Source organism: Mustela lutreola, chromosome 14, assembly GCF_030435805.1.
Source record: "Mustela lutreola isolate mMusLut2 chromosome 14, mMusLut2.pri, whole genome shotgun sequence".
Classification (NCBI taxonomy): Eukaryota; Metazoa; Chordata; class Mammalia; order Carnivora; family Mustelidae; genus Mustela; species Mustela lutreola.
The window spans coordinates 12,403,773-12,418,408 of record NC_081303.1 but is presented as its reverse complement, the minus strand read 5'-3'; the positions used below and the strand labels follow the sequence as shown (position 1 = coordinate 12,418,408).

General features: G+C 43.0%; 1 protein-coding gene and 1 long non-coding RNA gene across 6 annotated transcripts in view; one reads left to right on the top strand and one right to left on the bottom strand.

Moving 5' to 3' along the window:
* The window catches only part of LOC131815326 (uncharacterized), a 19,624-nt gene extending 4,988 nt beyond the window's left edge, over positions 1 to 14,636 (top strand). The window contains exons 3-4 of the long non-coding RNA XR_009347653.1: positions 12,310 to 12,479; positions 12,990 to 14,636. This is a non-coding gene — a long non-coding RNA (uncharacterized LOC131815326). The remainder of the gene's footprint in view (positions 1 to 12,309; positions 12,480 to 12,989) is intronic.
* The window catches only part of TRAF5 (TNF receptor associated factor 5), a 44,967-nt gene continuing 35,303 nt past the window's right edge, over positions 4,973 to 14,636 (bottom strand). For 4 of the 5 annotated variants that reach the window (XM_059147107.1, XM_059147110.1, XM_059147108.1 and 1 more), the window contains exons 8-11: positions 12,274 to 12,366; positions 7,775 to 7,915; positions 6,213 to 6,381; positions 4,973 to 5,557 (exon numbers count right to left, since the gene is read on the bottom strand). In XM_059147107.1, coding sequence (XP_059003090.1) covers positions 4,980 to 5,557; positions 6,213 to 6,381; positions 7,775 to 7,915; positions 12,274 to 12,366 — 981 coding nt within the window. In that variant the 3' untranslated portion in view covers positions 4,973 to 4,979. The remainder of the gene's footprint in view (positions 5,558 to 6,212; positions 6,382 to 7,774; positions 7,916 to 12,273; positions 12,367 to 14,636) is intronic. The other variant, XM_059147111.1, reaches the window with a different exon arrangement.

The following is a 14,636-nucleotide window of genomic DNA, read 5'->3' as shown; positions in this document are numbered from 1 at the left end:
GGACGCTCGCCACTCTCACCACCGGTTAGGCAGAGTTTTTGGGGGGCACATTTCCTTCTTTGTCTAGCAAATCTTTCTTGCAACAATAAAGTTGAATCTTTCTGACTTCATCTTTCAAGTTGAAGTTCTGTGTGACCATGCCTAGGTCACCTCTGCTTGGGTTGCAAAGGGGGTCCGGGAGCAAGTCTTCTCACAGGAAACTCTTCAGGTATTAGAGGGATGTTCAAAAGTCCTGGACATTCCGAGAACCTGTCACATGAACACTAAATATCATGTTACCTCAGCCAAAGGCCTTCCCTGACAGCCCTCAGTTATACACATACTCTCCCCAGCCTGGCCCCATATTCTTTCACTGTGCTCCGCCATCTTCTTCAAGGCATTTACCACAGCTTCTATTGTCTGTTGGTTCAAATGCCTTATAAATGCTGGCGTCAGAGTCTGGTCTCCATGTGGAGTTTCATTCAAGTAAGTGTCAAGCAGCCAAAAATAATTTTAAAATGTTTTTCAGTTCTTAACATGGGTCTCTTGGAAGAAAAAAAAAATCATCGAAGGGGATCCAGTCACAATTTTCAACCGTTCTCATAGGTTGGTATTCCTTTCTCTTTGTTCATTCCCCCCAAATCCTCCTGTGCATGCGTGTAGTGTTTATTTGTACATGTTTTCTGCCTGTTCTCTTGCATCAAAGACATTCAAAATGGGTCTGAGAGATCCACCTTTCTCAGGGCACAGGGGGAAGAAGTTGAGAGACCCAGGAGGCTGAGAACATAGACACATTAAGCATTTTGGTTCACTGTGTGTGTCTGAAATCCAGATTATAAATTTTACTAAGACAGGGACACTATCTGTTCTACTTGTGCCTAACGTAAAAACCTGACAAACACATAGCCAATTAACATCTGTTTTCTGGAAGAAAAGAGAAGTCCACCAACTGAAGAACAGAGAAGGTAGTACACAGCACAAAGCAGGAGCTCTTGACTTAGTGAAGGGTCGGTTGAGGGACGTTCCAGGGGTGCGGTGAGAGAGGAGTTTGGGAAGGCATCCTGGAGAAGACGAGGCCACAGCCGGATCATAAACAGAAAGAAGTCACCGTGCAAAGAAAAAGGGAAGGTTAGAGAAGAGTTCCAGGTAGAAGTGCAGCACCAGCACAGAGAAATCCCAGTCAGCTTGCGCGCTGTTGCTGAAGGTGAGGTAGGGGGCCTGGCAGAAGGCGGGCAGAGGGGCCGAGGCAGGCACGGGGGGCCTTGTATGCCATGCCAAGGAAGCCTGGCTTTCTCCTGTGGGTGATGCAGCCGCAGCAGGTAGAGGTAGAGTGAGGAGTCTCTCTCAGATTTTCGTTTTAGAGATTACTGGGTGACCGTGTGAGGTTAGATGTGACAGCGACAAAAGAAACAAATAAAAGAGTTGTGTAGCAAAAAATGTAGGCCTTCCAACAGGGCAGTAGTTGAGAAGTAGTGGACAGTAGGGATAGGTCTTAGGGATAAGTTTAAAGAAATTACTTGGAGGTCAGATTTGTAGTACTGGGTGGGTGACTGGATGCGGAAAGGGAGAGAGGAATCTGGAATGGTGTCCAGACTTCTGGCTTGGAGGATGAGATCATTAGCTGGGGTGGAGTTAAGGGGAGGAGTCATGGGTTGGCCGTGGTGGAGAGAGCCAGAAGACCTCCAGTTCTGAAGTGGACTTTAAAGTAGCTTAGGGAGGGCGTCTGGGTGGCTCCGTTGGTTAAGTGTCTGCCTTTGGCTTGGGTCATGATCCCAGGGTCCTGGGGTCGAGTCCTGCATCAGACTCCCTGCTCAGCAGGGAGCCTGCTTCCCCCTCTGCCCCTCACCCTCCTTCTGTTCTCTTGCTCTGTGAAATAAATAAAATCTTAAAAAAAAGATAAGGTACCTTTGGCACTTCAAAGATTAGATCTGCAAATTGGATATTTGAGGCTGCAGCTTAAGGCAAAGGCTAGAGGTAGAAACGCTCTTGAGGGGGGAGCAGCTCAGAGGGGAGCGTGGGTTTCGGAGTTGGCCGCGGGGTGCACTGGGAGGGGTTGCTGTCGTCAGAGGGGCGTCTGGTTCTGCCGACATTCTTTTGCCTTCCCACCTTAGCACTGCTCTTCCCTCTGACCATTCCTTCTCCAAATGCTTTGCTGGCTCCTCCTTCCCTAAAATGTGGGGTTTTCAGGTGATTTCGCCACCTGGGGCCCTACTGTGTGGCCATCAGAGCTTTGTCTCCAGTCCAGAATTCTTACGTAAGGCAAAGACCCATGTCTCCGACCACTTTCGAAGAGCAAAGTGGTAGTTGGACTGATTGTCCAAAGGACCACGCAAAGAGGGTGTGGCTCTCCCTTCTGTTTCTCCGCATTCGAGACTGGCACTGTGAACGGACACTGCTTGGGACTATCTCTTGTTTCCCTGAAAAATCAAACTTGGATCAGGGGTTAGAACGCAGGCCTGTTCATATGCATTGATATGCCCCCCCCCACTCTACTTTAATCCTGTACATACCTTTCTCAAGCTTCTTCACTTCCCTTTTATGCCTAGTATATTGTTTTCTCCTCATTATGAATTTAAATCAGACGAAGAAAGAGATAAAAATGTAATTGTTTCTGATAGAGGGGTGGCTGGCTGGCTTAGCTGAAGAGCACACGACTCTTGATCTTGGGGTTGTGAGTTTGAGCCCACGTTGGGTGTAGAGATTACTTAAAAAATAAAATTTTTAAATATTTCTGATATCGAGTAAAAATAACTGCTCCGATCATAAAAAAGGAAAAGAGTTTACACGGATCCACTTCTTTAAAACAAAAATCATGACTCTTATTTTTGAGAAAGGGATGCTTTTTCCTCTGGAATACCTTGTTCCATGATCACTGCTCCAATGATGAAGGGACTCTTAGCTCATAAGCAAACCATGCCATGACTTAAGCTATTTATGTGGAGAAGCTGGTTAGAACACAAAACCAAAGTGCTAAATTCATTTTAAAATGTTTTCCATACCAGCTACTTCAAACTAGTGATAACAATATGATCTTCTAGTCCCAAGGAGTTGGACTGGATTAAAAACACTGAAAACACGCAGAACCAGTGGGTCAGGCTTTGTGAGCGGTGCTTGTGTGAGGTCAGTCCATTGATCATCACTAGTACCCAAGTTCAAAGGCTACAGTGTGGTTCTTTAGTACGCTTCCATTGTGAACAAATTCTTTGAATTTAAGCCTTTGGCATGGTTTCTGCAATGACGACTCTTTAGCATCTTAAAAAATTTAACAGAAGAGATTAAGAGAGTTCCAATTATTCCAGAAGTTACTGATATAAAAATCACGTTTCTTCTATCAGATTCAACTGTTCAGCAGGTGTAAGGTGCGTGGTCAACACCTGAGGGAGCTGCATTAAGGGGCTCTCGGCCCATGGCACTTTGCCCTCACGCACTCGAGGGAGCCAGCTTGAGTGTGAGTGAACACTTGGTTGCATAACAGTGACGCGGCTCAGGAAAACTGGGTACTTTTTTGATCAGCTTACGGTTAACAACAGACAGAAGGACTCATTTTGACTTATATATACATCCTGGTAGAGAGACCCACACGGACAGATGTGTAAGAATATATTCATCTCATGGGACGCCTGGGTGGCTCAGTTGGTTAAGCAGCTGCCTTCGGCTCAGGTCATGATCCCGGCGTCCTGGGATCGAGTCCCACATCGGGCTCCTTGCTCCGCAGGGAGCCTGCTTCTCCCTCTGACTCTTCCTTCCACTCTGTCTGCCTGTGCTCACTCTCACTCACTCTCTCTGACAAATAAATAAATAAAATCTTTAAAAAAAAAAAAAAAAAAAAAAGAATATATTCATCTCTGTTTTCACAAAGTACTCACAACTTCGACAAGAAAAGTCACAAGTTTATATAAATGCCCATTTTCATACCAATTTGTGAATTCAGAAGTTCTCTCAAAAAGAATAGGAGATACTGCTTTTCGCAATCAGTTTGGGATGAGAATACTTTTGATACCATCGGCATAATCATGGTGTTCTCCCTAGGTTTTAAATTTCCCTTATTCATTTACGACATTTTCTCTGTCATTTGCTAAATTCTGCCCATCCTCATATTAACTTACTATTGTTACAAAATACCTTTAAACTAGGTGTATACATATACAGGTACATATATATTTACTGAACTGAACCTCAGTTGAACCTCAACTGAACTGTTAATACTTGACCTTTTCTGATATATGAAAATAGTTTTTTCACATGGTTGAAACTAATAAAATATGACCTTTAGTTGGATGGTTATATCTCCATTTATATATGTATGTACTCTATCTCTACACACACACACACACACACACACACGCGCACACTACACAATCAATGGGAAGAATGAAAATCTCTCTATTCACCAGTTCTAATGCAGCCTTGCAAAACTGTACTTGCTGACCACTGGTGATTTTTAATGAAAATGTTTAGAGGTGTAGTAATTTCCACAAATTTAGCACTAGACCAAATAAAGTCTGGTCCAAACCAGGCCTATTGTCTTTGAAAGCACACCACCCAACTGTGTAATGGGCACAGCCTATCCTGAAAGATGGCTTTTGCAGGCTTATGGTCAGGTCTAGAATCAACAGGCCAAATAATAAAATGCTGGAGCATTTTCAATTCTTCCTCTGTGTCCTCGGTAACATTCCACACAGTGCCTGCTCTGAGACACCATACCAAGCACCAGTAAAAGAGAGAGGCCCCAGACCCTGCTTTCAAGAAACTTGACATCTTTTAAGAGAGATAAAAATATAAATAATGAGAGGATAGTCTAAGTGTTATAAGTTTCAAACTGGGACAGAGTAAAATGTAAAAGGCAGATAGCGCTTGAGAAGTTTTTCAACTGACTTCAAACATCAGGGGCTACAAGCCCCTACAAATGTGTACTGAGCTCCAGTCCGTCTATGTGATAATCATAGGTCTCCTCCTCCGTGTTTCTGGCCCGGCACGCCCTTCATCACCCCACACAGGGACTAGAGGTCCTCCAGGTCAGTTAAGTCCACAGCCACTTTCAGGAACATGGTGTCGTCTTTGATGTAGGTGTTCTTGGCATTCTCCAAAGTGGAGTGCGCCACGAAGCGGGGACAGCCAGACGCAATGTTCATTTCCCCGTCCGGTCTTTTAAAGCTACTGCTGCTGGGGTCAGCCTTGAAGGTCTCCATAATGTGGTTCTTTTTGCCGCTCTGGTCCAAAAGCATCAGGGTCACCCTCTGCCTGAACGGCCACTGCAACAGGGAGTCAAACTCCCCTCGCATCACCACGAAGTACAGCGACAGGTGTGTGCCCTTCCCGGAGCCGTCCCCATTCAGGTAGGCTCTAGCGCAGAGCCGGTAGCCGCACCGGCTGGTGTAGAAGGGCTGGCTGAAGATGGACACCGTGTGCCCGTCCAGCGCCTCCCTCTTCTTCATCTTATAGTCTGTCACCTTCCAGATGAGCTTGCCGTTATAGCAGGCCCCTTCTAGCAGCTTAAATCGTTCTTCATTTTTATTCAGTTGGGCTTTGTGGATATTGATGTGGGCATCGTGTTTGCTAGTCTCCCCTTCCAGAACAACTGCGAAGGGGGGGAAAAAAAAAAAGATACCACAGGCCTCAAAGCTGTCTTTAGAAATTGCCCGAAGTGGAATTCTGGTATCTGAAGAGAACTGATAAAATTCTGACATCCTAAAGATGAATCAAATTCATTGTCCACCAATGGACCCTTTGTATTAATAGTTAGCTCAATAAATCCCGTGTCTTGGCAAGAGTAGAGAAATTCATACTCTTGAACAGAAGCTCACCAAAGTGTAAAGGAGATGCCCAGCATTGAACTAGCGTGCATTAGCAAGGTGAGGCTCATTATTTAATCACTGGAAGGCTTTTAAAGAGCCAAACCCTTTTATATTTTTCTATACTTAAAGTTTCCACCACATCTCTCTCTCTTAGCTTTCTCATTACTTGCCACTCTCCTAAAAAACCACCACTCCTTGTTTCTGGAATTTCCTGGCCCATTTCCACCCCCTGCCTATTCCAGCGCCCCCTCATCACCCACTGTCACTCCCACCCCCAACCCTCCCCCGGCCCCGCCCCTGGAGTGGCCAGAGTCTCATGCTGTTCTGTTTCCCAAGTACCAGATTCGGCCATTGTTTATCCTGGACAGCTGGGACTCTCCATCTGGCTAGATGCAGACCCACAGAATCATCCAAAGAGAAGTAAAACATGACACATACCTAGTCTTTGATCATTGGTTTCTAGCAGAGTAATTTTCTGTTTCACTGTATCAATCGCTTCCACCAAAGCCCTCAGATCAAATTTACTTTGTTGCTGGTTGGCCATCTGCAGTAACTGGCGCACTTGAGCTTCTAGCCAAGCTGACTTGTCAATGTGACTGGAGAGAGCCTTTCAGTACAACATGGATCATAATGTCAAAAAAAAAATTTTTTTTGTTACTATCTTAGTAATTAACTCACTGAAATTAAAGGTTTTCAACTCAAACATTTCAAATTTAATTAATCCACTAATGAAACGAAAAAGGCACAGTCCAGAAAAGTTCAGGGAGGATCACAGAGAGATGAACTTACTATCTTCCTCCCCGACCCAGTCCCAGCTCCTCTTCCAAATCGTTGAACTTCTCTTCATCTGACTTTGACTCCGCCCTCAATTTCTTGCCATTTGGTTCTCTAACCTACGTTTGTATCTCTGTTCTGTTGTCTCTCCCCTTGCCTTACAACTGCCTTCTCAGAGGCTACTCTCCTGATCCATTCCCACTCTGCTAGAAGGCAGAGGATGAGCTGGAAGGAGACCCACCCGTTGGGCCGGAGCATTAGAGGGGGTAGGAAGTGCCCTGAGGGAGGGCTTGAACTTGTGATTGTTCTCCATGGATGGAAGAAATTGAACAGAACTAGACTTGTGTTAGCCCCACCCCGCCTTGCCCCTCAGTTCCTTAACTTTGAAGGGTTTCTGGGTTAGAAAAAGGTCAGAATTGAGCTAAATACCATAGGAAGGATTTCCTTTTTTTTCTTTTTTTTGGGTGGGCAGGGATTTCCTTTTTTTTTTTTTTTTTTTTTTTTTTTCTACACACACACACACACACACACACACAAGTATAGAAAACACATGGGCTGCATTTTTCTGGGAGAGTCTACATTTCAAAAATATAACCCATACCCATGTCTTAAAATCTTTTTCACTATAAATTTTGTAATTACAACAAAGACAATACTCATCAGAAATGTGTTTATGGTTCTTTAACCTTCACGATTTGCAAAATCATTTTTGCTATATTTTAGTGTTGCTTAAGGCATCTTCTTCCCAAGGGAATGAATAGTTTCAACTTTGTTGACTGCAAAATGCAGAACTATAGATTCTCTCAAAGAATTTGCCATCAAAGGACTAATACTGGCCCAGTATTAATTACAACCCCAATTGCCCTAAATTATATAAAAGTATTATATCAATGTTACATGTACAGACACTGTTAAATATTGGGGTTATGTGAAAGAAGATCTTTATTCTTACGAAATACACTGAAGTTTGTAGGGATAAAGGGCCCTGATATACACAGCTTACTCTCAAATGGTTCAGAAAGAACACACAGAGAGACGGACAGAGATATGGGACAAAATGCTGACAATGAGCGAATCTGAGAGAACACAGTCATTTTTAAGCACTAGCTTATCTTTGTAGATTTTCTTTACATTTGAAATTATCTCCATTTAAGAAGTTGTAAGAAAAACTTGGACTGCCAGTTGAAGGCTAAATCTTGGCTATGAGTAGAGAGGCCGTTTCTCACCTGGATGTTTGAGAGGAAGCTTCCATTTTTGCCAAACAGCTGTGCAAACTGCTTGAACTCCTTTTCGAATTTCTTTACAGTTTCTGCTAGCTGCTGGATTTTACTTTCTTTCTGCTCTAGGCTCTTATATAAATCAGAAATCTAGTAACAGGAATGTGAATGAGATCATTTAAATGCATGGATACAAATTAAAATAATGTAAATATATGTCTAGGAAAATATTGCAGGTAAGAAAGTGTTTCTAGAAAAATATATACACATATATACATTTTTAGAGTCTCCTATATAATATCTTCGGGCACTTCAAAAAAAAAAAAACAAACAAACAAACAGATGCACAGATTTCTCGCCAGCCTTTTCTATACTTAACCCGCTCTGATGGTTCATCTAACGACAGTGACATCACTTGACTAAATTTTCAGAATTGGTTCTCCTTATTCACTCAGAGCGCACTTGTAACAACCACAGAGTACCAATCACCACATCACAATAGATGCTCTCTGCACAGTATCAGTAGTAACAGCTGAAATGTGCTGAGTGTCTGTCCTACCCTTATATTCATTAGCTCTTTTAGTACTCAAAGAACCCCATGAGTGGGGTATGACTATCAGTGCCATTTTACAGACAAGGAAACAGAGGCAGAGAGTTTAAGTAACCTGTACAGCATACAGCTAGCTTAGCAAGTGGTAGGCAAATCATGTTATGCTCTTAGAATCTGTAACGTATTGGAGGGAAATAACCAAAGCCTTAGTGTGAGCCGAGACGGCTCTTCTCATATACCCTAATCCATTCAGTCATCAACACTTACCAACTTCGACTTCCAACACGCAACAAAACGAACACGACTCTTATATCCACTTCTTGTTTCAACTTATTTCAACGCCTGTTTTAGCCTTCATTAGTTCTCACCTGGGCTGTGACCACAGATTCCCAACTGGTCCTACACCATCCCTCATGGTCCTTCCAGAAGGGAAACTCTATGGGAACTGGGACACGGGTCCCATGGTTCACTGTAACCCTAGGAACTGGTCTGGTGCCCGGCATCAGCAGGTGTTTGAGACATATTTGTTAAGTGATTCTATGAATGAACGATGCTCTCCCTTTCTTTAGTCTTGTTTTCCTCAAATTCATCCTCCATGCCGCAACCAGAGTAATATGGAGGGACGAATGTCGTCTTGTCACCGCCCCCTCTTCCTTGACTATGAGGCTAGTTACACGCCCTACATGATCTGCCCCTGGCTACCTTCTCAGCCTCCTGCCCAACCACGTCCCACATGTGCCCTGCCCAGCAAGACTACACACGTCCATTGTCCATTGGGTCCTGCTTCCTCCGATGCTTCTTTCTCCATCTAGAAACCACCAATTTTTCAGTCCCCGCTCAAGGGCACTTTCTCTCAGAAATATTTCCTCACCGGTACCACCAAGCTAGGTTGTCTGTCAAATTCCAAGACCCCCTGGCCACACTCTAGCACGAAACTTACCCTCATTACCCGTATTGCTTTCTGGGGTTGTTTCGCTCCTTTTCCTCCACTAAACTGTTGAGGCTACATCTCACTCAATTCTTCTTCCCCAAAGTCTCGCACAGTGCCTGGCCCCCAGAGGGCATTTGATACACGTTTATAAGAGAATACACAAATGGCTGCAACGACCGTGTGATCTCTGGCCCCGGAACCTTCCAGGTCGACCCTGAGAGCTGACTTCCGCCTCCATGGCAGACCCATCTTCCTGATGGAAAGTAAACCTCGGTGTTTACTCTCCTCACCCTCTCCTCTCCTCTTCCTCCTGTTCCGGTAGTGCCCATTTCAGGTAATAAGTACCATGTCCTCCACCTATTCTAGACTTACAGCTTGCCATTCTGACCTCTCCCCGTGCCCTCCCCATCCCCACAGACACCACCTCGGCTGACTGTCACCATCACCACCAGCACCGCCAGCTGCAGGAACTTGCCTTCGCCTAAGGCAAGCTGTATGATAATGGCACTTACGATAATGGCATATGATAATTGAGCTGCTTATGATAATGGCACTCAACGGAGTTTAAATATATTGGCTCACTTAACCTTCACCACAGCCCCGTTTTATGAATGAGGAGACAGGAAAGAGAGAGAGTAAGCAGCTGGTCCAAACCCATAGGGCAAGTAAGGAGCCAGGTCTTGAAAGCAGGTGTCCTGGCTCTGGAGTCCCCACCCACCCACTGCCAGGCTCCCCCGCTGCACTGTCTAGGTTAGTACAGCATCCCGGGGCCCAGTGCCCTGTCCTCACACTCTCTCTCCCTCTATCCATCTTCTATGTTATGACCAGCTGTCTTTTTTTTTTTTTTTTTTTTTTTTTTTTGCTTTGAGATTTTATTTATTTATTTATTTATTTGGGAGAGAGCAAGAGAGCATGAGTAGGGGGAGAGGCGGAGGGAGAGGAAGAAGCAGACGCCCCACTGAGCGGGGAGCCCAATGTGGGGCTCGATCCTAGGACCTAGAGATCAGGTCTTGAGCCGAAGGCAGACGCTTAACAGACTGAGCCACCCAGGTGCCCCACAGCTAGCTTACTTTTTAAAGCCAAACAAATAATTAGGTGGCTACGTACTGGTCCTTATCTACCCCAACTATCCAAAAGTTCACATAATGCCACTTTGCTTTTATGAAAGATGAATGTTAGCACCTGCTCTCACTAACCAAAAATCAAAAAGGATTTCCACTTTTAAGAAATCGTAACTGCTTCTTTGCTTTACACCCCTTCAGCTTATGAACAGTTTCATAAGATGGCTCTGCTTTTCCATAGTGGAGGAAATCTGTATTTTCCCATTTTAAACCTCCATTATTAGCTTCCTCTTATTGACAAACATTTGGCCCTTAAATCCCTTCTGAGAACAAGGCAGAATATGAATGAATAAAAAAATAATCAAATGGGGGCTCCTGGGCTCAGTGGGTTAAGCCTCTGCCTTGGGCTCGGGTCATGATCCCAGGGTCCTGGAATCGAGCCCTGCATCCAGCTCTCTGCTCAGCAGGGAGCCTGCTTCCTCCTCTCTCTCTCTGCCTGCTTCTCTGCCTACTTGTGATCTCTATCTGTCAAATAAAAAAATAAAATCTTTAAAAAAAAGAATAATAATCGAATGCATAGTATCTGCAACTTGTTAGCTCACACAGAAGGCCACTGCAATGTGGACCCAACATACCAGTCTCCAGCTCTCCCCCAGCTTACACTCAGGAGCCTCGCCACCCCAAAACCCCCATTCCTTGAACCATCAGCCTCATGCCTCCCTGTCTTTCCTCTTCTGAAATGCCCTCTTTCCACAACATTTAGGCTGACAAATCTTCTCTTCCTTCAAAGTGAAACTCCAATGTGCTCCCTTGAAGAGCCTTCCCCAACTCCCACAGAGGAAAATGCTGCAGCCTCCGTATCCCAGACTGAGCCACAGTGTGTCCTGGGGCACAGCATCTTATCTATTTGCACTGTCGTGCAAGCTGTGTCCTCCTTCAGTCAGAATCTCTAGCAACTAACCTCAACTAACCTCATGCCTGCAACTAACCTCATACGGCAGGTGCCTATTGAACGAATGAATGATGATGGATGCATGGGGTGAGTGGTACAGAAAATATTGGGAATGGTTACCAGGCAGAGTGCCCTGTACCAAAGTCACAGTTTAACTGGTCTTCCCAATTTTCTCCAAGATCTGACCTTGAAACTCACACACCTCCTTTAATACGGAACCAGACATCAGAAAATGACTGGCAAAAGTAGAATTCAGCTCCCTCTTTCCTGACACGGGCTTGAGAAGTCTGATCCTCTGAGATGTTCTAACAAAACAATTAACTTTTATAATAATTACTCAACCGAATCAGCATTTACTGAGGTCCATGATGAATATTCCAGCGACTGTGGCAGGCATATGCACACACAATTTCACTTGCTAATCCCAACTCAGTGAATAAAGAGCTCTGTGTGCACCATCGGGCTGCCCAGCTTCTCCGAGGCAGGAGTTAAGACTTACTGCAAAATATATATATCCCATAATGCCTAGAACAGATTTGTCAACTATTGTTTCAGAGTAACACTGGTCTAATTCCAAAACATCAAACACCTACTCATCACCTACCAGGTGCCAAACATTAACCACAAGGCATGCGGTTAGGCTGCAGAGAGCAAATACAGTATTTCGTGCGGAGCACTGGACTGATAATCAGGGGACACGGGTTTGCGATTCAATGTTGCAAGTTACTTACAAGTTACAAACTTGTTACAAACACTTACAAGTTACAAACACATCAACATTTCTTTGAGCTTAGTCACTTCATCTGGTGAATGAGAGGGTTAGACCCAAACATCTCAAAGGCACCTTCCAGTTCTAGTGTTCTATACTCCTATGAGTCTGCCTGGCCACTTAGTAGAAAAACATCTACCTCCAGTTGACTTGTACTGAAACCTAGGAGGATATAAAAATACCAACAGTTACCAATCCTAACAATTGCGCTGCCTCCCTTTCCATGCGAACCCTTGAATAGTTACCTGTTCTTCTAACTGGAAGTTCTTTTCTAAAACCAGAAGCATGTGGTCCCGTAAGGCTGAATGCTCGTGCTCCTGCAGGATCCCCCGTTTATCCTTCAGGAAGAAGAGGAAAAGAAGTCAGGCTGCTGAAAGACTCCAAAAATCAAGGTAGTGGAGGAATATTCCACTAACACAGAAGTGTGACAACTCTGCTTACTTGTCTAAAGGTGGGTTGCAGGAAGAAATAGCCCCTCTTGGTCCCTTTTCCAGCTCTAGGATTCTAAGGTATCTATGAGACCATTTTAAACTTACAGAAACAGAGAATTGGGCCACGGTCAAATTCTCAAAGCGGATCTCCTTCTGTGCGCTAGGAATCTAGGACTGCAGGTTACATATGGTTATCATCTCTCAACGAGTCCCCCATAAAACTGATCTCCTGGGTGGTTAGCTTCAGAGCAGCGTCAAGCCCAAGTGAGTTCTGTCTCCTACAGAGCACACATTTCCATGCTGCCTTCTACCAAAGGCCAAAGGTATGCAACCTGATGGCAGTTTCAGTCCGCACAAATTTGTTGCCCTCAAAAATCCAAGGATATGTTTGCTAGAATAAAGGGTGACTTCTTCCCTAATCATTAAAATACTGAGTTGCAAAGTGCCTATATTACTAGTAAAAGCAAATGTTAGGTGTTCCAGGTGATCCCGTGGACCTATGCGTACATTTACCATCAATTTCTCTTCAGTTTAGGATTGGCCCCCCGTCCAGAGAAGAACAAATCTCATCCTCAGCTTTGGTACTGAGGAGAGTTCTAGAGGACAGCCCAACTGGGAGTTTAGAACTAACTGTCAAGATCTCTCTAGAGTTGGAAAGCAGTTCTGTAAATTGTGCGCTAAAAAGGTAAACCTATCCTTTTTGCAGCCAAGATAATCACAGGTTTGATATGTGAAAAGGTATGGACTCTTCACTGATTTCTTTAAAAGGCTCTCACAAATACATTTTTTTCATATAGGTTTTTAAAATAAATGTACGCTTATGTCAAGCAATACACCAAGATATAGAATGAGAAACAAAAGTCTCCTTCTCCCCAACACCACCCCCAATTCCCTAGTCTCTCATTCACCAGAGTCAGCGATGATATGTATACACTTTTAACTCAATGAGATCATAAGCATATTCAGTTTTTAAAAATACATACCTTATTCTTTTTATCAGATGCATTATATTCCAAAATATAAATATATAGAATTATATAGTCAGCACTTCAGTGGTGGGCTTACAGGTTTTTAGTTTTTGGTGTTTTTTTTTTGCTATGAAAATTTCTCTGAGTGAGGGTATTTGTATATGTGTAATCATTGTGTACTTAGAGTATCTGTGAAAATTCCTAGCGATAGAATTATAAAGTCAATGTGTGGATCACTTTTTTTTTTTTAAATAAAGACATCCTTATTTACTTTTTTTTTTTTAAGTAATCTGTAAGCCCAACATGGGGCTTGAACTCATGACCCTGACATCAAGAGTCATATGCTCCACTGACTGAGCCAGCCACGCACCCCTCACTTTTCATAGATATGTAATCAAACTGCCCTCAAAAAGAGTTGGATATTATAAATTGTATTAATCTTTGTCAATTTGATGGTGAAAGTTGTATTTCTTGTTATAATATATACTTATTTAGGAGTGAGATGGGGTGTCTTTTTTTACACCTATTACTCAGTTGAATTTTTTCTGGGACTACTCATATATTCCTTTGCCTATTTTTCTATTAAGTTAAATAAGCTATTTACATGTAAGAATGTTTGTATATAAGGAAAATGCCCTTTTTGTCTTTTGTCAGATGTTGGAGATATTTACCTCTAGTTTGTGGTTTGCCATTTGACTTTATTTATGGTATTTTTCAGAAATCACATTAAAGTTTCAAGTATTTGTAGTTAAGCATCAAAATTATAGTTCTGGTTTTGTGTCAGTCATCTAAGAAAGACCTTTATTTTAAGAATAAAAAAAATTTCTCACCTTTACTTCTAGTATTTTTAAGACTTAAAAAAAAACCTTTTTATTTGGAGTAATTTTAGATGCACACAAAGTATAAAATAATACAGTGCATTATATCTCTTAATGTCTGAAATGCTGACCCATCTGGAATGTATTAAAGGGAGGTAGGAATCAAACTTTCTTTTCTTTTTCATTTATTTTATACAACTTACTGAAAAATATTTGTAATGGTTTTTAAGGCAATAAAATACACTTTAAAACATGATTTCAAATCACTTCTGTTTCAAAATACTTGGTGATAGACCAAGAGTACCAGAAAACCAAGATTTATTATCATCAGAAGAATGACTCCAGAAAGTCTCAAAATCTGGTTGAGACTGTGGAGTCAGAATTAGAAAAA